This window comes from Wyeomyia smithii, chromosome 2 (assembly GCF_029784165.1).
Source record: "Wyeomyia smithii strain HCP4-BCI-WySm-NY-G18 chromosome 2, ASM2978416v1, whole genome shotgun sequence".
Classification (NCBI taxonomy): Eukaryota; Metazoa; Arthropoda; class Insecta; order Diptera; family Culicidae; genus Wyeomyia; species Wyeomyia smithii.
Genome location: NC_073695.1, coordinates 82,732,016 through 82,748,833, shown reverse-complemented (window position 1 = coordinate 82,748,833; position 16,818 = coordinate 82,732,016). Strand labels below are relative to the sequence as shown.

At 37.5% G+C, this 16,818-nt stretch overlaps 2 protein-coding genes across 14 annotated transcripts in view; one reads left to right on the top strand and one right to left on the bottom strand.

Annotated features, from left to right (window-relative positions):
* LOC129725815 (anion exchange protein 2) overlaps nucleotides 1-16,818 on the top strand; it is a 196,062-nt gene that overhangs the window by 120,702 nt on the left and 58,542 nt on the right. The gene's annotated exons all lie outside the window — the stretch shown is intronic.
* Nucleotides 8,664-10,182, bottom strand: LOC129725816 (uncharacterized). Its single transcript, XM_055682073.1, has 4 exons — nucleotides 9,956-10,182; nucleotides 9,401-9,615; nucleotides 8,990-9,260; nucleotides 8,664-8,923 (listed from the first exon to the last, which is right to left on the bottom strand). The coding sequence occupies exons 1-3, from the start codon at nucleotides 10,075-10,077 to the stop codon at nucleotides 9,028-9,030; spliced, it is 570 nt and encodes a 189-aa protein (XP_055538048.1). The 5' UTR covers nucleotides 10,078-10,182; the 3' UTR covers nucleotides 8,664-8,923; nucleotides 8,990-9,027.

The window sequence follows — 16,818 nt, the reverse complement described above, 5'->3', positions numbered from 1 at the left end:
TGTTACATTTTTGTTTTTTCTTTCTGATCGGGGAGGTTTAGGATATTCATAACCGTTTCGCACAAACGAAGTTTATTCAGCGAATACAGTAAACTATCATTAAGCAGATTCCACAGTTCTCTTTTCCAAATCTTTCACCAACACAGCATTTAAAACATGTGAGACAATGCTATTACTGGTGAACATTTTGTTATTTTAGTGATTTTTGTCGACCAAAACAGAACAACAGGGTGAATATACGGGATGATTGTGTGCCTAGTTGGGAGTATTTCAGAGAGCCACATTTGATGAAAAAACTCTATCCCGCACATGCTCTAACGTTAATATACTTGAAACTATTTAATTTTTTAGTTTATTGGCTACATTTCCAATAAGTGGCTCTAGCATTAAGTGGATACAACTAAGAGCCGTTCTATTGATTTTATTTGAAAGCTGCGATTTTTTTTCTAGATGCAGCTTTCACATGTGTTAATGCATTTATAGAAGAACTTCCAAAAGAAATATTCCTTTTTCAGTCTTAACGGTGGATCAAAACGCTACTATGTTTTATGTCCGACGTTTCGGACTTTGGACATGGTCTTTCTCAGGGGGGTCTGGTCTTTCATAGAGGAGGGGGGGAAGTAAGAAGCGTTACGTAAGGGGCCATCCACATACCACGTGGACAGATTTTAAACGAACAAGTCAGTCGTCGTAGGTTCGAGTCTCGACTCGGGAGAGACTGTTAGTGTCAGTAGGATTGTAGCGCTAACCCCGCAATTGTCCTGTAGACTTAACACTTGCCTGCGAAGTCTGTGTATAAAAAACAGAAGGTCAAGTCCCGAATCGGAATGTAGCACCAAGGCTTTGCTTCAACTTATGGATGTCGCCTTGATTGAAGAAGAATATGTCAACTATTATATCCCGAGTTTGAGACAACCTCCACATTTTGATCATGACATTGGCGTTGAAAATCCGTTTAGCGGTAGTAACATAATGTGCAATTTAAAATTATACATTTACGTGTGTAGGTTTTACTACCCTAAGCAACTCTGTGAATTTTTGAAAACTTATCTGACATTTGAAAATGGCTGAAGTTTTTTTTATTATTTCAATATATTTGAATAATACCAAGAGATAGAGAATAGTTGTCAAAGGATGACTTTTTGTAAAGTTTTCTGAACTTTTATAGAAAATACACTGAAAAAAGTTCATTTTTAAAACAAAAAGAAGTTCTTAAAAAAAATCAGTCATCTCAGATTCTTTTCAAATCAAGTTTTTTTGGAAGATGAGTGATTTAGTTGCCTGAAATTCTTCTGAACAAATTAAAGTGGGTACTCTTAAGGAGTAAAAGTTTCTCTAACAAATTTTATAAAATAAAATTCCCCGAAATGACCAAATAGCACCCAACATGGAAATTACCATAATCAGGATGATATAAAGCCTTGGTGCTACATTCCGACTCGGAACTCGACTTTCTGTTTATTACACACAGACTTCGCAGGCAACTGTCAAGTGTACAGGACAATTGCGGGGTTAGCGCTATGACCCTACTGACACTAACAGTCTCTCCCGAGCCGAGACTCGAACCTACGACGACTGGCTAACAAGCCAGCATCGTACCTCGAGACCAGCTGGAAGGGGGGATATCAGGATGATATACAGGGGCCTAAAATCGACCTCAAATGCAAATTTGAAATCCTAGAAAGTGGTTATTTGGAAGCTTATTACAACTCTCACCTCTCCGCAGAATCCAGTCCATGCTTTTTTGACGTAGAACTACGTTTTTCTTTAACCTTCGACATAGGGATGTAAATAGGAAAACTATTAACGAAAAGGGGACGAAAAATGTCCCTTTTCAAATGCTTATAAATCGGTTTGTTTTCAACCGATTACCTTGATTCTTGCAGCAAATGATCGGAAAATTATACACGCATCCACCAAAATGTAGAAAAGTGTTGATTGATTATGCGAACTATTGTACTATTGAAAATTGTCAAGCCTTGTTGAAACGAAAATAACGTCCTCTGATTGGTCGCTTGCTGCCATTCCCTAAAAAGGTCGACAGAATAGTGTAACTAGTTAGCATCGTAGCGAATTGCGGTAGTAGCAGCAGCGGGTTGCGCCAGTAAACAAATCACATAACGTATCTAAGCAGCAGCGAGGTAGCACCAAACGTCTCGATATGTCAGGCTTCGGTATTCTTCCCGCAATAAAGTTTTGTTTTATCTTGGCAACAACACATTCTGTGCTGGATCCAAGAAAACACAATCTGCCGCGGCCGTCTTATTTACTGAATGCGAAAACAGTTTTCACAAATTTTGAACAGCAAAATGTCTTTCTCAAGGCATATAAACAAGTAATTTAAGGTTAATAATTTTTGGCAATAACCGAGGGGCAAGACAGCTTTTATCTTATGCTTGGGAGTAACTCTAATTTACTCAATATTACTCCGAAATATCCAGATGATTCACATCTTCGATTACCTTGAGAGCAAGAGAAATATATGAGCGAAGAGACCGAGTAACATTCATATTTATATTCGCAGTGGGGAAAAGGTTTAAAGATGGATATTCAGAGACACGGGACTGCCGTTCTACGCATAGTTGTCCCATGTTACTTTTGGTCGATTCTTGTTTCTTATCACCAATGAGTCTTTTTCACGTATATTTTTGAAAAACTTTTAAAAATAACATTGTTTGTTCCGAAAATCTTGAAAAACTATCCCAAGTCTGTTTGTCCCATCGATGATTTTCTACACATATTTGTCCCACTAGATTTTTTCTATTCTAATTCATCCCACTAACCACTAATTCCCACATTTATAACTAGGGAAGGGCTAAAGAGCACTAAAGACTTCTCCAAACAACGTTTGGTACATTACGGGTTTCAGAAATTCGGTACCGAAAATCACTTCGCTTGATTATTTGAATGCGGTACGTTCATATCTTTGTTAGGGATAACTAAGCCATGTTTGCTGGTTTGTAATCTGAATACTCTTCCTTTTCGAGCATAAAAAAAGATAAACGCATGAGATTAATACTAACTGGAAATGGTAAGACCTGTCTTTTGTGTGTAGCCAAAATGGTGAAAGCCCAACAACGTTCAAATATGATAGGAATGGGCAATCTAAAAAACAATTCCTCTTTGTAATGGTAAGTCATCTGATACTTATTCAATTAACTAAACATTCATCTCGACTATCATCACTTGCGTATAAAGACAACAAGATTAGCGTGATCATTTTCGTGAAAGGTTAAACAGCCTTGTATCCCCAGTACGAATTTTCTATTGGAAAACATCGAATGCACGTGGTGGGACTGATATGCGTAGAAATTACATATTGGAAGACAAATTTCTCGGCATTATTGTCCCAGTGGGTATTTTTATGGAAAAGAGTGTTAAATCGAAAAACCTTCAACTAGATTTATTAAAAACAGTCTATTGCAAGGTAAAACTGGTTGGAAGCCCATAATTGCATTTTTCACATTGACGCAATGCGTAAAAGTATTGTAAAACTTTAACATCGTTTTTCTCGTTTGCATGATTTGGAACATGGGACAAATATGCGTAGAACGGCAGAGAGTTACTCAAATTTGCTCTTTATTTTTCACGTTGTCCTAGAAAAACTCAAATTTACTCACTTTAATCTGAGATACTCTTATGCATGGGAGTTACTCTAATTTACTCAATGTTACTCCGAAATTCTCAGATGATTCACACCTTGATTACGTTGAGAGCAAGAAATATATATGAACGGTGGGACCGAGCAACATTCATGTGTATATTTGCGGTGGGAAAAAAGTTTGAGGATGGATATTCAGAGACACGAGAGTTACTCAGATTTACTTTTCATTTTTCAGGTTTTCTCAGATAACTTCGGAAAACTTCAAATTTACTCATTGTCGCGATCAAAAGAATTTTTTTTATTTATTTACCTTATGCCCCCACTATTGGGGCAGCCCAAAAGCTGAGATCAACATAACCGATTTTGAACAACAAACTGTCCTGTTCTGTTAGAACGCCTTAACAAAGGTGATTAATTCGACTTTACAGGAATAAATTGAAGTCCATTCAATCAATCAACATGAACAGAATTTCGTCGTCTCCCAGCTGCTCAGTTGCAACATGATGCAACACGCAACAGCGAGCAAACGAAATCGCTTGATGTTACAAACCGCTACACGATACGGGTTAAAATCGTTGCGTGTGTGAGAGCACCATCGGTGTTTTTTCGCTGTATACAAAAATCAAATGCGAATTGTGGAATAATTCGTCTAAAGAACTTTAGAGAATGGTAAAACTGAACAGAAAGGCGTGGCCTATTTCGTAGCAACCTTCGGCTATAAAAGAGTGTTTTTGGTAAAATCAGCTACATTTATTAGTCGGAAGGTAAGCTGGCTGGACCGTCCACAACGTTGACAGCAGTAGCAGCAGATAAAAGCACTTAGCAGTAACAGCGGGTTGCGCCTGTGGCTGCCTTTAAATCAAATAAATCACTTGCCCTGTGGTTGGTCACCATGTCTCAGGAGCAGCGCGATTCTTCTCACTTCTCAACGTGTGTTGTCAGAATGCGGTTATTGCCCCACTACTGAGGCAGCATAAAGGTTGCCATCAGCAAATCCAATTTTGAGCAGCAAAATGCCATTCTTAAGGCCAATAAACAAGTATATGAAGGTTAATCATTTTTTGACAACTCAAGCGAGCAATCTGTGCTGGATACTAGCAATTTACTGGATGTGAAACAGCTTTTGCAGCTCGTGTTTTCAGTGTCTTTATTCCCCCACTGTTGAGGCAGCACAAAGCAAGCCTTTAGAGACTTTATGACTCATTAATGAAACTCTTACAACAATGAATTTGTTAATAGTGTGCGTAGTTCTACGTCAGTTACGCGGTCGTGTCTTGGATACAGCCTCCTACTTTTTGATCAACTTCATTTCCTATTTAGACCTAAAAATCATTTTAAAAATATTGAAAGAAGAAAAAAATACATTGAAATAAGACAGGGGATCGTAATTCTACGTCTTAAACTTGCGGTCGTGTATCACATACAATCTCCTTAACTTTTTCAACAACAAAAAGTGGTTATAAAAAATCAGAATTTAGCTAAGCTAAGCTAACAAAATGGTATTAAAAAAATCGATCATCTCAGATTACTTTCGACATAAGTTTTTTAGATAGACAATCTAGTTTCCTAAAACATTTCTGAATAAACCATAGTGGGCTTCAAGGAAAACAGTTTTCCAACAAAAACTTTTTCAATCGACTCCTACTAAACGACCTGAACAATTTTCCAAAATGGAACAAAAATTGCTTTGAAGTGTACAGTCCCTCCACAATTATGGGTCAACTACAATTATTAATCACTTTCACAAAAATACGTCTATTCTCACGAAACCAAGCAATTTTCATTAGCCACGGTATTTTTAACTCAGTTGTAACCTTATTTCTATGATAATTCAAATTTAGAAGTGTCACAAAAAATAAAAATTCTACCCGGTGCATTAAACGAAATGGCCCATAATTGTAATATTGATAAATTTTGCGGTGCACAATTGTGGGTCAGATCTAATTTTGGCAATTTTTATTACTTTTTCATGATAATGCATCAAGACTGAATAAAAAAAAACTAGTTATCAAGCATTTACAACAATAAAATAACTTTTGTGATGTATTTTGACGATTTTATAGACTAAAAGATTTTGAATGTCAAAAGTGACCCATGAATGTATCTTACGCTATGCAAGTGATATTTTTCTTCCCAACCGATTTACACACATCAGCTGCAGTGAAACTGATTGTTGATTGAAAGTACACCACACAGAAATAGATAGGAATATAGGAAAACATTGGTAGTTGATAACTTCTCCGATTTTATATTTATTTTTGAGCATTCAGACAACACGTTGACTGACCCATAATTGTAGAGGGACTAGAGAAAAGAGAGAAAATAAATACTAATAAAATAATTTAAAATCGCTAGAAAATACTAAAAGGTATATAGCCCTAGAGGTTGTATGAAATGGTGACGTAGGACTGAATGTATACATTATATGCTGCGATAAACTGTTCATAGGCAACACTACCGTTTATATTTGATGGTCGTTATTGTAAAACTAACGATGCATGAATACATGAAAATTTTACACTAGTAGTAGTTGCGAATTTTTCATAACTCTCATCTTCAAGCATTTATAGTTCTAAAAAGAACCGATTCCATAATCTTTAGCTCGAAATGTGTGCTATAGAGCGCTGATGATCGCAACACCACCGGTAGTATTGAATATTTTGCTTGACCGCGCATAATAAAGTTTGCTCTCCGTTGTGCCCTCCAGTAGCTGTGCCAGCAAAATTTCCTGCAGCGTACGATGGTAACTGTTGCTGCCGCATGCAAAATAAAGGTAACATGCTCCGCGGTGCCTGGAAGTTGACTCTTATGCAGCTCTCGTTTCTCAATGTCGCGTACCTCTAACAGCTATACTCCACTCGCTGTTGTGTGACAAACTAGACTGAAGCTGAATTTTCCACACGCAGTCTTTTGTATCGAGTTCAGCGAAGATTTTTGCCATTAAGGCGTGGCCACACAGCTTGGAGAAAGAGGAACAAACCAAAACACTTTGTTGAGTCAAATGATGTAGGCAGTGGAATTTATTTCGTCCATGCTATTGTTATCTGTGCTCGGGAAGCAAGCCAATAACGAGGAAAATGAATGGGAAAGCTTGACCTTGGAACTTTTCACCTTTATCCACCATTAAGCAGTGTTGGACATTATATCAAAAAATTGTTACACATTTTATATATCCACCGACATATAAATGACTAAGATGCATTAAGTCGTTCGCTCGCTACAATCGTTTAAAATCTGACGCAACATTTTCCAGTTTCTTTTTCAATTTCACGAAGTGTAATCTAGTATAGAAAACAAAGACGTAGTCCTACGTCAAAAAAATCAGTCGCTTACACATAATATTCAGAAACGACCAAACACAGAGCTTCTTTATACAGCATATACTGCTTTCTGGTGAAAAACATCCACACAAACAAAAAGGTCGAGACAATTTTGCTGAAATAATTCTGGCTACTTGTAGACCAGGAAACAGAATAACAGAAACCGTAATAAATCAATCCCATATTAATCAAACCCAAATAAATCAAAAATGCTTCTGAGAAGGAAAGCCAGAGAAGAAAATACTAATAAATTGAACTCAAATTTTCAAAATGTGCCAAAACGAAACTAAGATTAAGATTCTCCACTTCTCGTTTATGCATCGAAAATTGAGATTCCAACTTTCATTACCCATTAAGGGGGACCCCACCCTGGAAGGCCGAAAAGTAATGAACTTTCGTGATTTTTTTCGGATATTAAGAGTAAAGTGAAGTGTTCGGCTATTTCGGCTGTCAATTAAGTTATTTTTGAAGATGTGCTTTAAACCGCTACAGAAAGACAATTGATATATGTCATGTGATACTAATTAAAGCTCATAGATAATTAATATCTCTAGGAAATGGAAAAAGAAAAGTTGAGTTGATCTGAAAAACACTTTTCAGGGTGAAAATATAAGATCATATTAAATCGGCTAGTGAATCGGGCTATGAATCGTAAAACAATCCCAATACAGACTAAAAATCGCTGAAAAACGCTTTCATAGATAGAATACATGAATGCCAAATATAATTTCAAACGGCTGCATAACGCTTCTTAACATTTGAAGAGCACAAAAACTAAAAACGATAGCATGATTTCAAACGATGCTTCAATTCGCTGAAATGGAATGGTAATGATGATGATAGAGGATAATGATTCAATTTCGTCTACATTTTTTTATCCCTGGTCTCTAATAGTATGTGCTTATTGCATTTTGTTTGCGAACTTTATAATACAGGGCAAACAGGGGTTTTTTAATGAAAGGCGTTTATTTACATATTTACAAATTCCGCACAATTTTTCAGAGATTATTGTTCATGGTAAACACTTAGCTCTAATACATTTAATTAATTTTTTGCGATGCAATTTTTATAGACTCCGTTAGTATAATGAATGTTGTTAGTGACATAATTTACTCTAATTTTTATTAAAAGCCAATAAGTCGACCAAACGTGTTGTAAAAATCAGGTGTCGATCGAGGTATTGATTTAATTTCACTCTGCTTTAAGAAAATCAAACTGAATTGTTTCTTATCAGGCCTAAACTACGAAAAAAAAAACAATCTAAGTGTTACCTATAATGAACATCACTCCAGACTGGAATATTTTTAGAGGTATTGAGCCTAATACCTCTAATAAAAAAATGTGCGGACGATCATAGATCACGCGGAAAGTTGTAGACAGAAAAGTTGTAAGAATATTGCTTGTGGCTTATAAGTTTTAGCAGCAATAAACTTTACCGAGGGCGACGAAGTTTCTTCTCAGATAAGTCCTAATGGATATCGTTTGTTAGACATAGCTGATCTGCCACGTATAATTACTCCATCCCTCTTACACTTTAGACACAATCAAGGTTTTTTACTGGAAGTAATAGCCAATGATTTATAATTTCGCAACAAGCGATGAATTTTGTTCGCTATGAAAAACTTTGAACCATTAAAAGTAGTGGTCAGTTTTTACACAAGTTCACATCGTTGGACAACGTAATTCTATTCCCCTAACGAAAACAAGTAGTGTTCAAACTGCTGATTTGTGAAATGAAATTAAGATACGATTTAGTATATTAAAACAACTTTGAGAATAATAAAACAAAATAAATGAACAAAATAAAATAAAAGTTCAACTACGCTTTTAATGACAAATGATTCCAACTAAAAAGTAGAGTTTTGCGCGTTTGAATAATTTCTTCATAATTCCACAAAAACGTTGTTTGGCTATTTTCGTCAAAACGTTCGATGTTGAGCCGTAAACTGTTTCTTCACACCTTCTACATGTTGATTAGCTCCCAGGCAGTAACTATTTGCTAAAACAAAACAGAATAATTTATGACACTTCTTCCGTTTCGAAATTGCTTTCTTTATTTGCTAACATCTTCTACCAATCCATCAAGTAAACACAATCATCCTTTCACCGCTGCTGCTGCTGCTGCCGTTGGTATGGCCAGACCGTACTTGTGAAGGATTTGTAACTTTCGAAACTTGCCCTTAAGGCTTGCCAAGCACGGCCAAGAATGTTGCCGTTGCTGTTAACTTCGCTGGAAATGGGTGCCGGGAGGTTTTTTCCCTTCTGGCAGCCAAGTGATTTCTCTCCTTCCGGCACCGGAATTACCATCTTTTCGCGTTCCTCACGCACCACTATCACTTGGAGTAAAAATAAATTGAATAAATTTTGGTTCGATCAAGGTTAGTCAAAGGCTTCTGAGGAATGTCACGACCGAGGTCAATCGGTCAGCTGTAAAGTCACAATGCTGCTATGAAATAATGCTCGTTATAAAAGTTACCGCTGTTGCTCACTAGCAGAACAGTTCGACCGAGTAATAAAATGCTACTAACGTCGGATAAGCAAATGACACTGCCAATTGGCTGAGCTAGGGGGATGTTGATATGCGGGCTGCGTTGACTCTTCTCAGTACACAGCATGATTAAATCAATGCCACTGTAGCAAGCTGCAGCGGCATACACATAGTTCTCTTGTGCATAAATTATTATTGATTTTCTAAAACAATGTTAGAAGAGATAAAACAAAAGATAAAGGTCATAATCTTCACGCCTAAGTTATGCAAAATAGATTGTATTACACCTATTTATATTCTTTGTATAAAAGTTCTACATTTCAAGAGAAAGAGTGAGATGAATTTCCGTTCGAGGGTAAAATAAAATTAGTATACAGAATTAAAATTAGTCATTGAGTCGACATTTGAATGTACTGCACCCGAAATGGTGAAACCTTTTCGGAGGGCCGCTCCAAGATAAATTTATACATGAATCGCTGCTCGTTAGCAAGTTAGCAAATCCGGTATTTTTCAGTTTTAAACACAGCTACATTCAACACGTACCTGGCTCGGTTTACACTTGACACTGTTGTTGCCAGTTCGATGCGCTTGTGACCGTGAAGTGCATAAAAATCGATATTGAGTAAATAAACGTACTCCTGTTGTGACAGGTGCACACTCTTCATAGCCCAAGTTTCGAATGTACCATATCTGGTAGTCCAGCCATGTAACAGTGCACTGCACCAGCTGCAATTGCAACTGCTGGACTAACCGAATGCAAACGCTGTTTATTGAGAATGGAACGTTGGTACGTTGGTTGGTCCGGTCACCAATTGTCTGTTGAGCCGTCCTGGCGGAGCGTTTGTTTTACTCTCAACATCTCTTTCTCTCACTTTTTGTCGTCCTCTCACTGCTCATTATTATGTGCAAACGCGATTATTACCGTTTTCCCTTTACCACCCACATGACCTAGTTGCATGTTCTATGTCTATGCACGTTGCAACCCAAAGTCAGAGTCAATGCCAAGGATTCAACGATTTACTGCTTTCGGGGATTTATTTTTAACCAAAACCATATTTCACCAACGACACATGAATGCATCAGCAACGCGAAGTTCAGTTGCAGGGATGTCATCATTCCTACGGCTTATACTATCGAGCAATTAGTTTCAATTAGTCGCAATTCTTCACAACACAAGCGTTAATTCACTGCTTTAAAGTCGCGTGATAAACCGTTCCAAACCGGAAATATGCAGATTCCCAACCGAATCATTCGTGGACACGCGATGGACGATAATTGGACTGTCCGCCGCAGTGACACTGTCCGTAAATCGTCCGACTATTCGCCTATCGCAGTCGAAGCGTCGTACAATGACCAATTGGTGGATAATAGCGAAAATTTGACCACATTTATCGTTTATTTATTTATCGAATCAGTCATAGATTAGATCATAAAAATCTAGCTCTTTCTATCAAGACTTCATTTTTACAACAATTAAAGTTTACTAGAACTAGTTCAGTGATAAATTTTGCCTGTTTCATTATCTTGTCAATTTTGTTTAGAAGTGTTAAGGTATTTTTGTTTTTATTCGGTTGTTCAAATTAAGCCGTTGAGAGAAAAGTGGTACATGTGCCATTTTTACCCTTTTTGGGTTTTTTGCATAAATTGATGCAGAACGCAATAACGTACTAGAATATCCAAGAAAAACCGAGATCTGATAACCTAAACCAAAGTTATAGTCAGAACAATTTTTGGTAATTATTATAATCACCATTTCGTAGAGAGTAAAAGTGGTACATGTCCAGTCTGTGCATATTAGATAAATTGTAAGTCGAGGATCTTAGGATATAGAACAATCATGTCTTCAGCAAAGTTGGTCAAGTCATTGAGTACTTTCAGATGAAGATCTGTCTGTTTTGGAATTGTCTCACTACGTGGCGCTAGTGTACCCGTGACTATTTTGTAACAGAAAGAGTTATATCTATTTCAGTATCAACTCGTATGCTGTGGCCAATTTAGAAGATATCTCTCTGAGGTCTTTGCTATAGATATATATTTACACACTGGACCCAGGTTTGGATTTAGGCAGGCCACCGATAGCCTTCCGGAAGATCCAGAAATACCGTAATTGAGGTTAAATTTCTTAAGTGATCCTAGAGCTTCCTATTTTTTTCGAAACTGCTTCTGCGGGATTGACTAGAAACGAAATGATTTTACCGAAAGATCCGGAACTAGCGTAAAATGTCGATTTTCAAAAGTGTTCCTAAAGCTTCTTGTTTTTTTTTCGAGACCGATTCTAGAAGGAAAATGATCTTTTAACGAAATATGCTCCAAGATGGCCACCACGTGAACCACCAGTACTACCATAAAAGAGATTAATTTTTAAGAACAGTCCCACTTTTTTTCTAAATCACTCCCAGACGAGAATGAATGATCTCATGACAGAATGTTACTCAAATTTACCATCAGATAGCCCTCCGAAAGATCCGGAGTTACCGTAAACGAAATTAATTTTGAAAAACAGGTCCTAGTCCCATCTGGATACGGTGTATATTTTTCCAAGGCTATATCATATTTTCAGTTCACTCATTTGTCGTTCCTCTAACTACATACACCGTCTGCTCCAATGAACAGGTCCTAGTATTTTCCGTGTTTTTTTTGCAAAAATGCAAAAATGCAAAAATATACCATAATATCAAAGAAAAGCCGAGATCTGTCTACCGAAAGTTGAACCCGGGTCCATCGTGTAGTTATTTTCGACCAAATAGCAATTCTAAAGATACCCGAATATTTTCCTTTGAATTGGCCCCAGCCGATCTAGATTATTTAAAATGTCTTCTGTTACATATACACTAGCGCCACAACAGAATTCCTTAACAAACAGATCATCTATATCTATATCTATATCTATATCTATAGTAATCAATCACTTGAACAACTCTGCTGAAGACATGAATGTTCTATGTTTTAAGATTAGCGAGCTATAATGCATCCTTCATGCTTAGACTGGACATGTACCACTTTTGCTCTCAACGTTTTCTGGTTGTCATTATTTTTCCCATAGAACAAAAATGGTACATGTTTTTCCATTGAAGTTTGTGTAAGTTTCTCAACCAGAACTCGTTATACTTTCATGTACCGTCTTTTGAAACCTTTCCAGCAATGATTTAGTGCAGTTATGTTGGGGAAAATTGTTGAAAATAATTTACTATTTGAGTGTTTTCGTTTATCGCGTCTCCTGAAAAATTTACTTAATGGCACGTATACCATTTTTGCTCTCAACGGCTCAATTGTCCTTAGGCTTAGGCTTTTGTTTCTTTACTGTGTCTGCAAATAGTGTGTTTCTTCATTTTTCTTTCGATTGATTTTTGCTCATTTACTCTCTCCATTCAATTTCTAATTGTTATTGCCAATAGTTAGCGCTCAAACCAATCTAGCCACTAATCAAGAACTTTGCATACACGCGTATACAGCAATTATTGTTTGTCTATCTGCAGACTACCAGGTATTTTCAAAAATTTTGGACTACTGTATGTCTGCAAGGATGACTAGAACAAGATACCTGACTTTTGCAGAATTCATCGGACATGATTGTCGCGGCGCGTGAGCAAAAGTCGAACTAATTTATACACTGTTAATATGATGTATACTTAACGTAAAAATCAACTGACGACAAGGCCAAGACATGACTGCTGAAAGGTGAAACAATTTTTTCAGTATCCATGTGGACGACTGTACGGTGCTGCCATCCGAAAAATGATAATAATGTGTACGAATGTTAAGTTCTCAAACATAAAACTTTCGGGAAGAATCAAGAATAATCCGCGCATCATTTAAAATTGAGCGTACCATCAGAAATTCCTGATAACCGTTATGAGCACGCTCTACAGCCAAGTTTTCCACTCTTGCCGAAGCTAGTAAAGCAAAAATCGGGTGCCCCGATGAACTTGAACATATGCACAATGGTGCTGAAACCTGGCTTGCGACATATCAAATCATACAATCTTGAACAGCTCAACGAACGATGACGGACTATGCACGACAAATCGGTTTTGCTCATAGTGACAATTTTATGAGAATTTAAGTCATCAGATGGCAGCACGAACCGTCGGAAATCGGTCGTATTCAAAATGTATGAAAAATATGCAAGTTAGGTATAAGCAAAGCAAAGCCTTGGTGCTACATTCCGATTCGGAACTTGACCTTCTGTTTATTTATACACAGACTTCGCAGCCGACTGTTTAGTGTACAGGACAATTGCGGGGCTAGCGCTACGATCCTACTGACACTAACAGTCTCTCCCGAGCCGATACTCGAACCTACGACGACTGGTTTGTTAGGCTAGCATCGTACCTCGAGACCATCTGGGAGATAAGGAAGTTGGATATCTTGTTCTAGTTATCTTTGATGTCTGTCATATCTACCGTGTTCAATCAAATAACCCTTCACTCAGTTAGTTATTTCATCCCAGATTTTATGGACCAGGCAATAAAGTCCATGGGGTTTAGATCTTGGAAGTTTGGTGGCCAGAAATTTTTATCCACAAAATCCTTGAAATTGTCCCTACTCCAGTCATGAGCCAAGTTCGCTGTATGCGCTGGTGCACGGTCTTGCTGGATCACATAGATGATCATTAATGATTTTTTTGGACTCTGGGTAACGTTTTTCTCCAAAACTTCCATTTTATAATAAACAGCATTGACTTTAACGCCTTTGTCGATAAAAACCAGTGGAAGCTTACCTCGCTCGTAAACTGCCTCCCATCCCGAACCATAACTGAAGATGAACTCTCGAATCGAAGAACACGCCTTTGGTTATTTAAAATATTATCTCTTGCTGCAGCCCACATTCGATCATTTTGTCCATTGTGCGGCTGCTCCAGAACAAATAGTTTCCCATCAGTAAAAATGATTTCGTGACCTGCGTGTTGTGAAAGTATCATTTTCGCGCTATCGAGCCTCTTTTTCTAATAGGACTTGAGAACGCCATGCACTTCACGCTGCAGGCCTTATATATAAGGTCACTTGCCAAAATGTTTTGAACAGATACAATAGATACGGAGACAAGCGGTATAGCAGCAAAGTTCAGATTCCCGTAAGTTTGCTGTTACCAGGATAGATAGCCAAGCACTTGAGAGCCGAAGCTTAAGCTAAAACAGAGCTATTACGAAATACACTAGCTCAAAGTAAATTGTTCTATTCCTCCTACAAATTACAATTCCAGTACAAATTACAGTCGACTCACCTTGAAGTCACAAATACTTTGTTAAAGAAATGTTGAACTTTCTTAAATTAATGTAGAACTGTTCATTTTGCATCTTCTTATTTTTATAATGTGCAGTTCTACATTTCCAAGTGATTTGAAAGTGGTGCTGAAATCCTTGAAACTGACTGAGCTATAATCATTAAAATTCGATAATTTTTGAGACGCTCTTGATGCTTTTGGTTTTTCATTTTGTATCCCTATGTTGCCGTAAGACGTAATTCTACGTCAAAATCGTAAACTAGGGGATGGCAAGGAAAGTAAAACATTTGTAATCGCTGTTATCAAGGTTTTGGCGAGTGACCAGGGATCGGATGCTACTCGTTTTTATGCGAGCAAAGCACACGCCGTTGGGATTCTGCACAATAATTTTCAAAGAGACGAGTAAGTGTACTGTTCGCATGTCACAGCACACTTTATCCGTCTCGTGCCGGAGATGTCTCTTACACTAGAGTGCAAAGAGAGCGTCCCAAGCAACAATTGAAACATAATAAAAAAATAAATTGTGATCATTTGTTGCACTAATGAAATTCCGAGGTTTTAAGAAACATTTTTTGTTACTACGATGAAATTGTAAAGAAACAAGCAACAACTAAAGTTGCATCGCTGCTTCAAAAATCTTCACACAAACAACGTAATTCGCGAGGTTGGATTTGTTGTTGAAACGTGTAAACGGCATTTGAAACCCTTACCTTCACTGAATAGATCTAGTGGGTGAGTATATAGGTTGCCAACGTGATGCTTGCGAGATACAAAAAACAAACACACAAAAATACTTTTAAAAGTTGCTGTCATGTTCTGAAGGTTATTTACTGCGTTGAAACTTTTGGATACTTGGACAAGAAGTCGTCCAAAAAGTGTGGATCTCTAAAACGAAATGTGATGAATTGCTTTGAATTCAAGACTTGCAAGTGTTTCTACAGCAAACGACGTAAATAGTACAAACGAGAAAAGTGAATAGAAATTGATAACTAGAGTTGAATCCTCAAATTTCTGGAAATAATCAAAGATAAATCGCTATACAGACAATCTCATTTCATTCTGACCATTTGCCGTTTTACAATCTTACCACAACGCCATGAAGTTTCTATTGCGCCCTAATTGCTGTTACGATGCATCTTCGTATCTGAAATTTTACCATGCAGCATTCACCATGTTGTTATTAAATTCCATGAATTAGTTCATACACATTGCGGTTTCATTCTTGAAACTTGTGTTGAAAAAACGAAAATGTTGCAATTGGCTCCAACTCCCGCGCTTTTTTTTGTCATTCTATAAGAAACTGAGATGTAACTGCAACTTAATTTCGCATAAGAATTTGTTGCTGTGATGCACAAAGTTCATAATCGAAACAAATTTTGCTGCTTGGGGTTCTAAACTTGCTATGAAATTTTATAAGGGGATTCGAGTGTGACATCAAATTTGGTTTTGTTTTGGCTTAGTAGTCTCAATAATCATCGCCAACATTTCGATCCGGTTGATTATGATCTTTATCAGGGCCTATTTTAAAATTTATTCCATTACATAAAAACATAGAAAATTGGACATAAATTACATTTAGCTAACAACAAAACAGACCTCTGCGTAGTTAGACGATCCCTGCGAGTAACAGAAAAATATATTAACTTCTTCAATTTTGACATACGGCAATCAAAAATGCTTTGGATTTTCTAACAATAGTGACAAGGCGTTGGATGTGTGCTATTGACGCGCATCTCCGTCGTTTTGGGCTCGAAGAAAGCGGTATATGTGCCTGTGGTGAAGGTTATCACGACATAGAGCACGTTGTTTGGTCATGCCTTGTTCACCGTGACGCCAGGTCTAAACTTGTAGCTTCCCTTCAGGCCGGAGGTAGACGGCCAGCTGTTCCTGTTCGTGATGTCTTGGCGAGCCTTGACCTACCCTACATGACCCTTATATATGTTTTCCTGAAATCCATCCATGCCCTAGTCTAGTCCCGTTCCCCTCCGTCTACACCCAACAAAACGACAAGAACACGTTTGAACCTTAAGCACAAAACCAGCAACCAGACCCCGCACAATAGAACCAGGACCCAAGGACTACGAGCCTCTGTCCCAACTCACGACATCGTGGCTCAGCAGAACGAATCCATACATGCCATTCGACGATTATCAGACGACCATTGAACAACAAAACACTGATTG

Coding starts and splice junctions, on each gene's coding strand:
- LOC129725816 (XM_055682073.1), bottom strand. CDS start 10,077: ATGAAGAGTGTGCACCTGTCACAACAGGAGTACGTTTATTTACTCAAT. Junction 9,616..9,955: donor TCAAGTGTAAACCGAGCCAG/GTACGTGTTGAA, acceptor ACATTGTTTTAG/AAAATCAATAATAATTTATG. Junction 9,261..9,400: donor TCTGCTAGTGAGCAACAGCG/GTAACTTTTATA, acceptor TTTTACTCCAAG/TGATAGTGGTGCGTGAGGAA.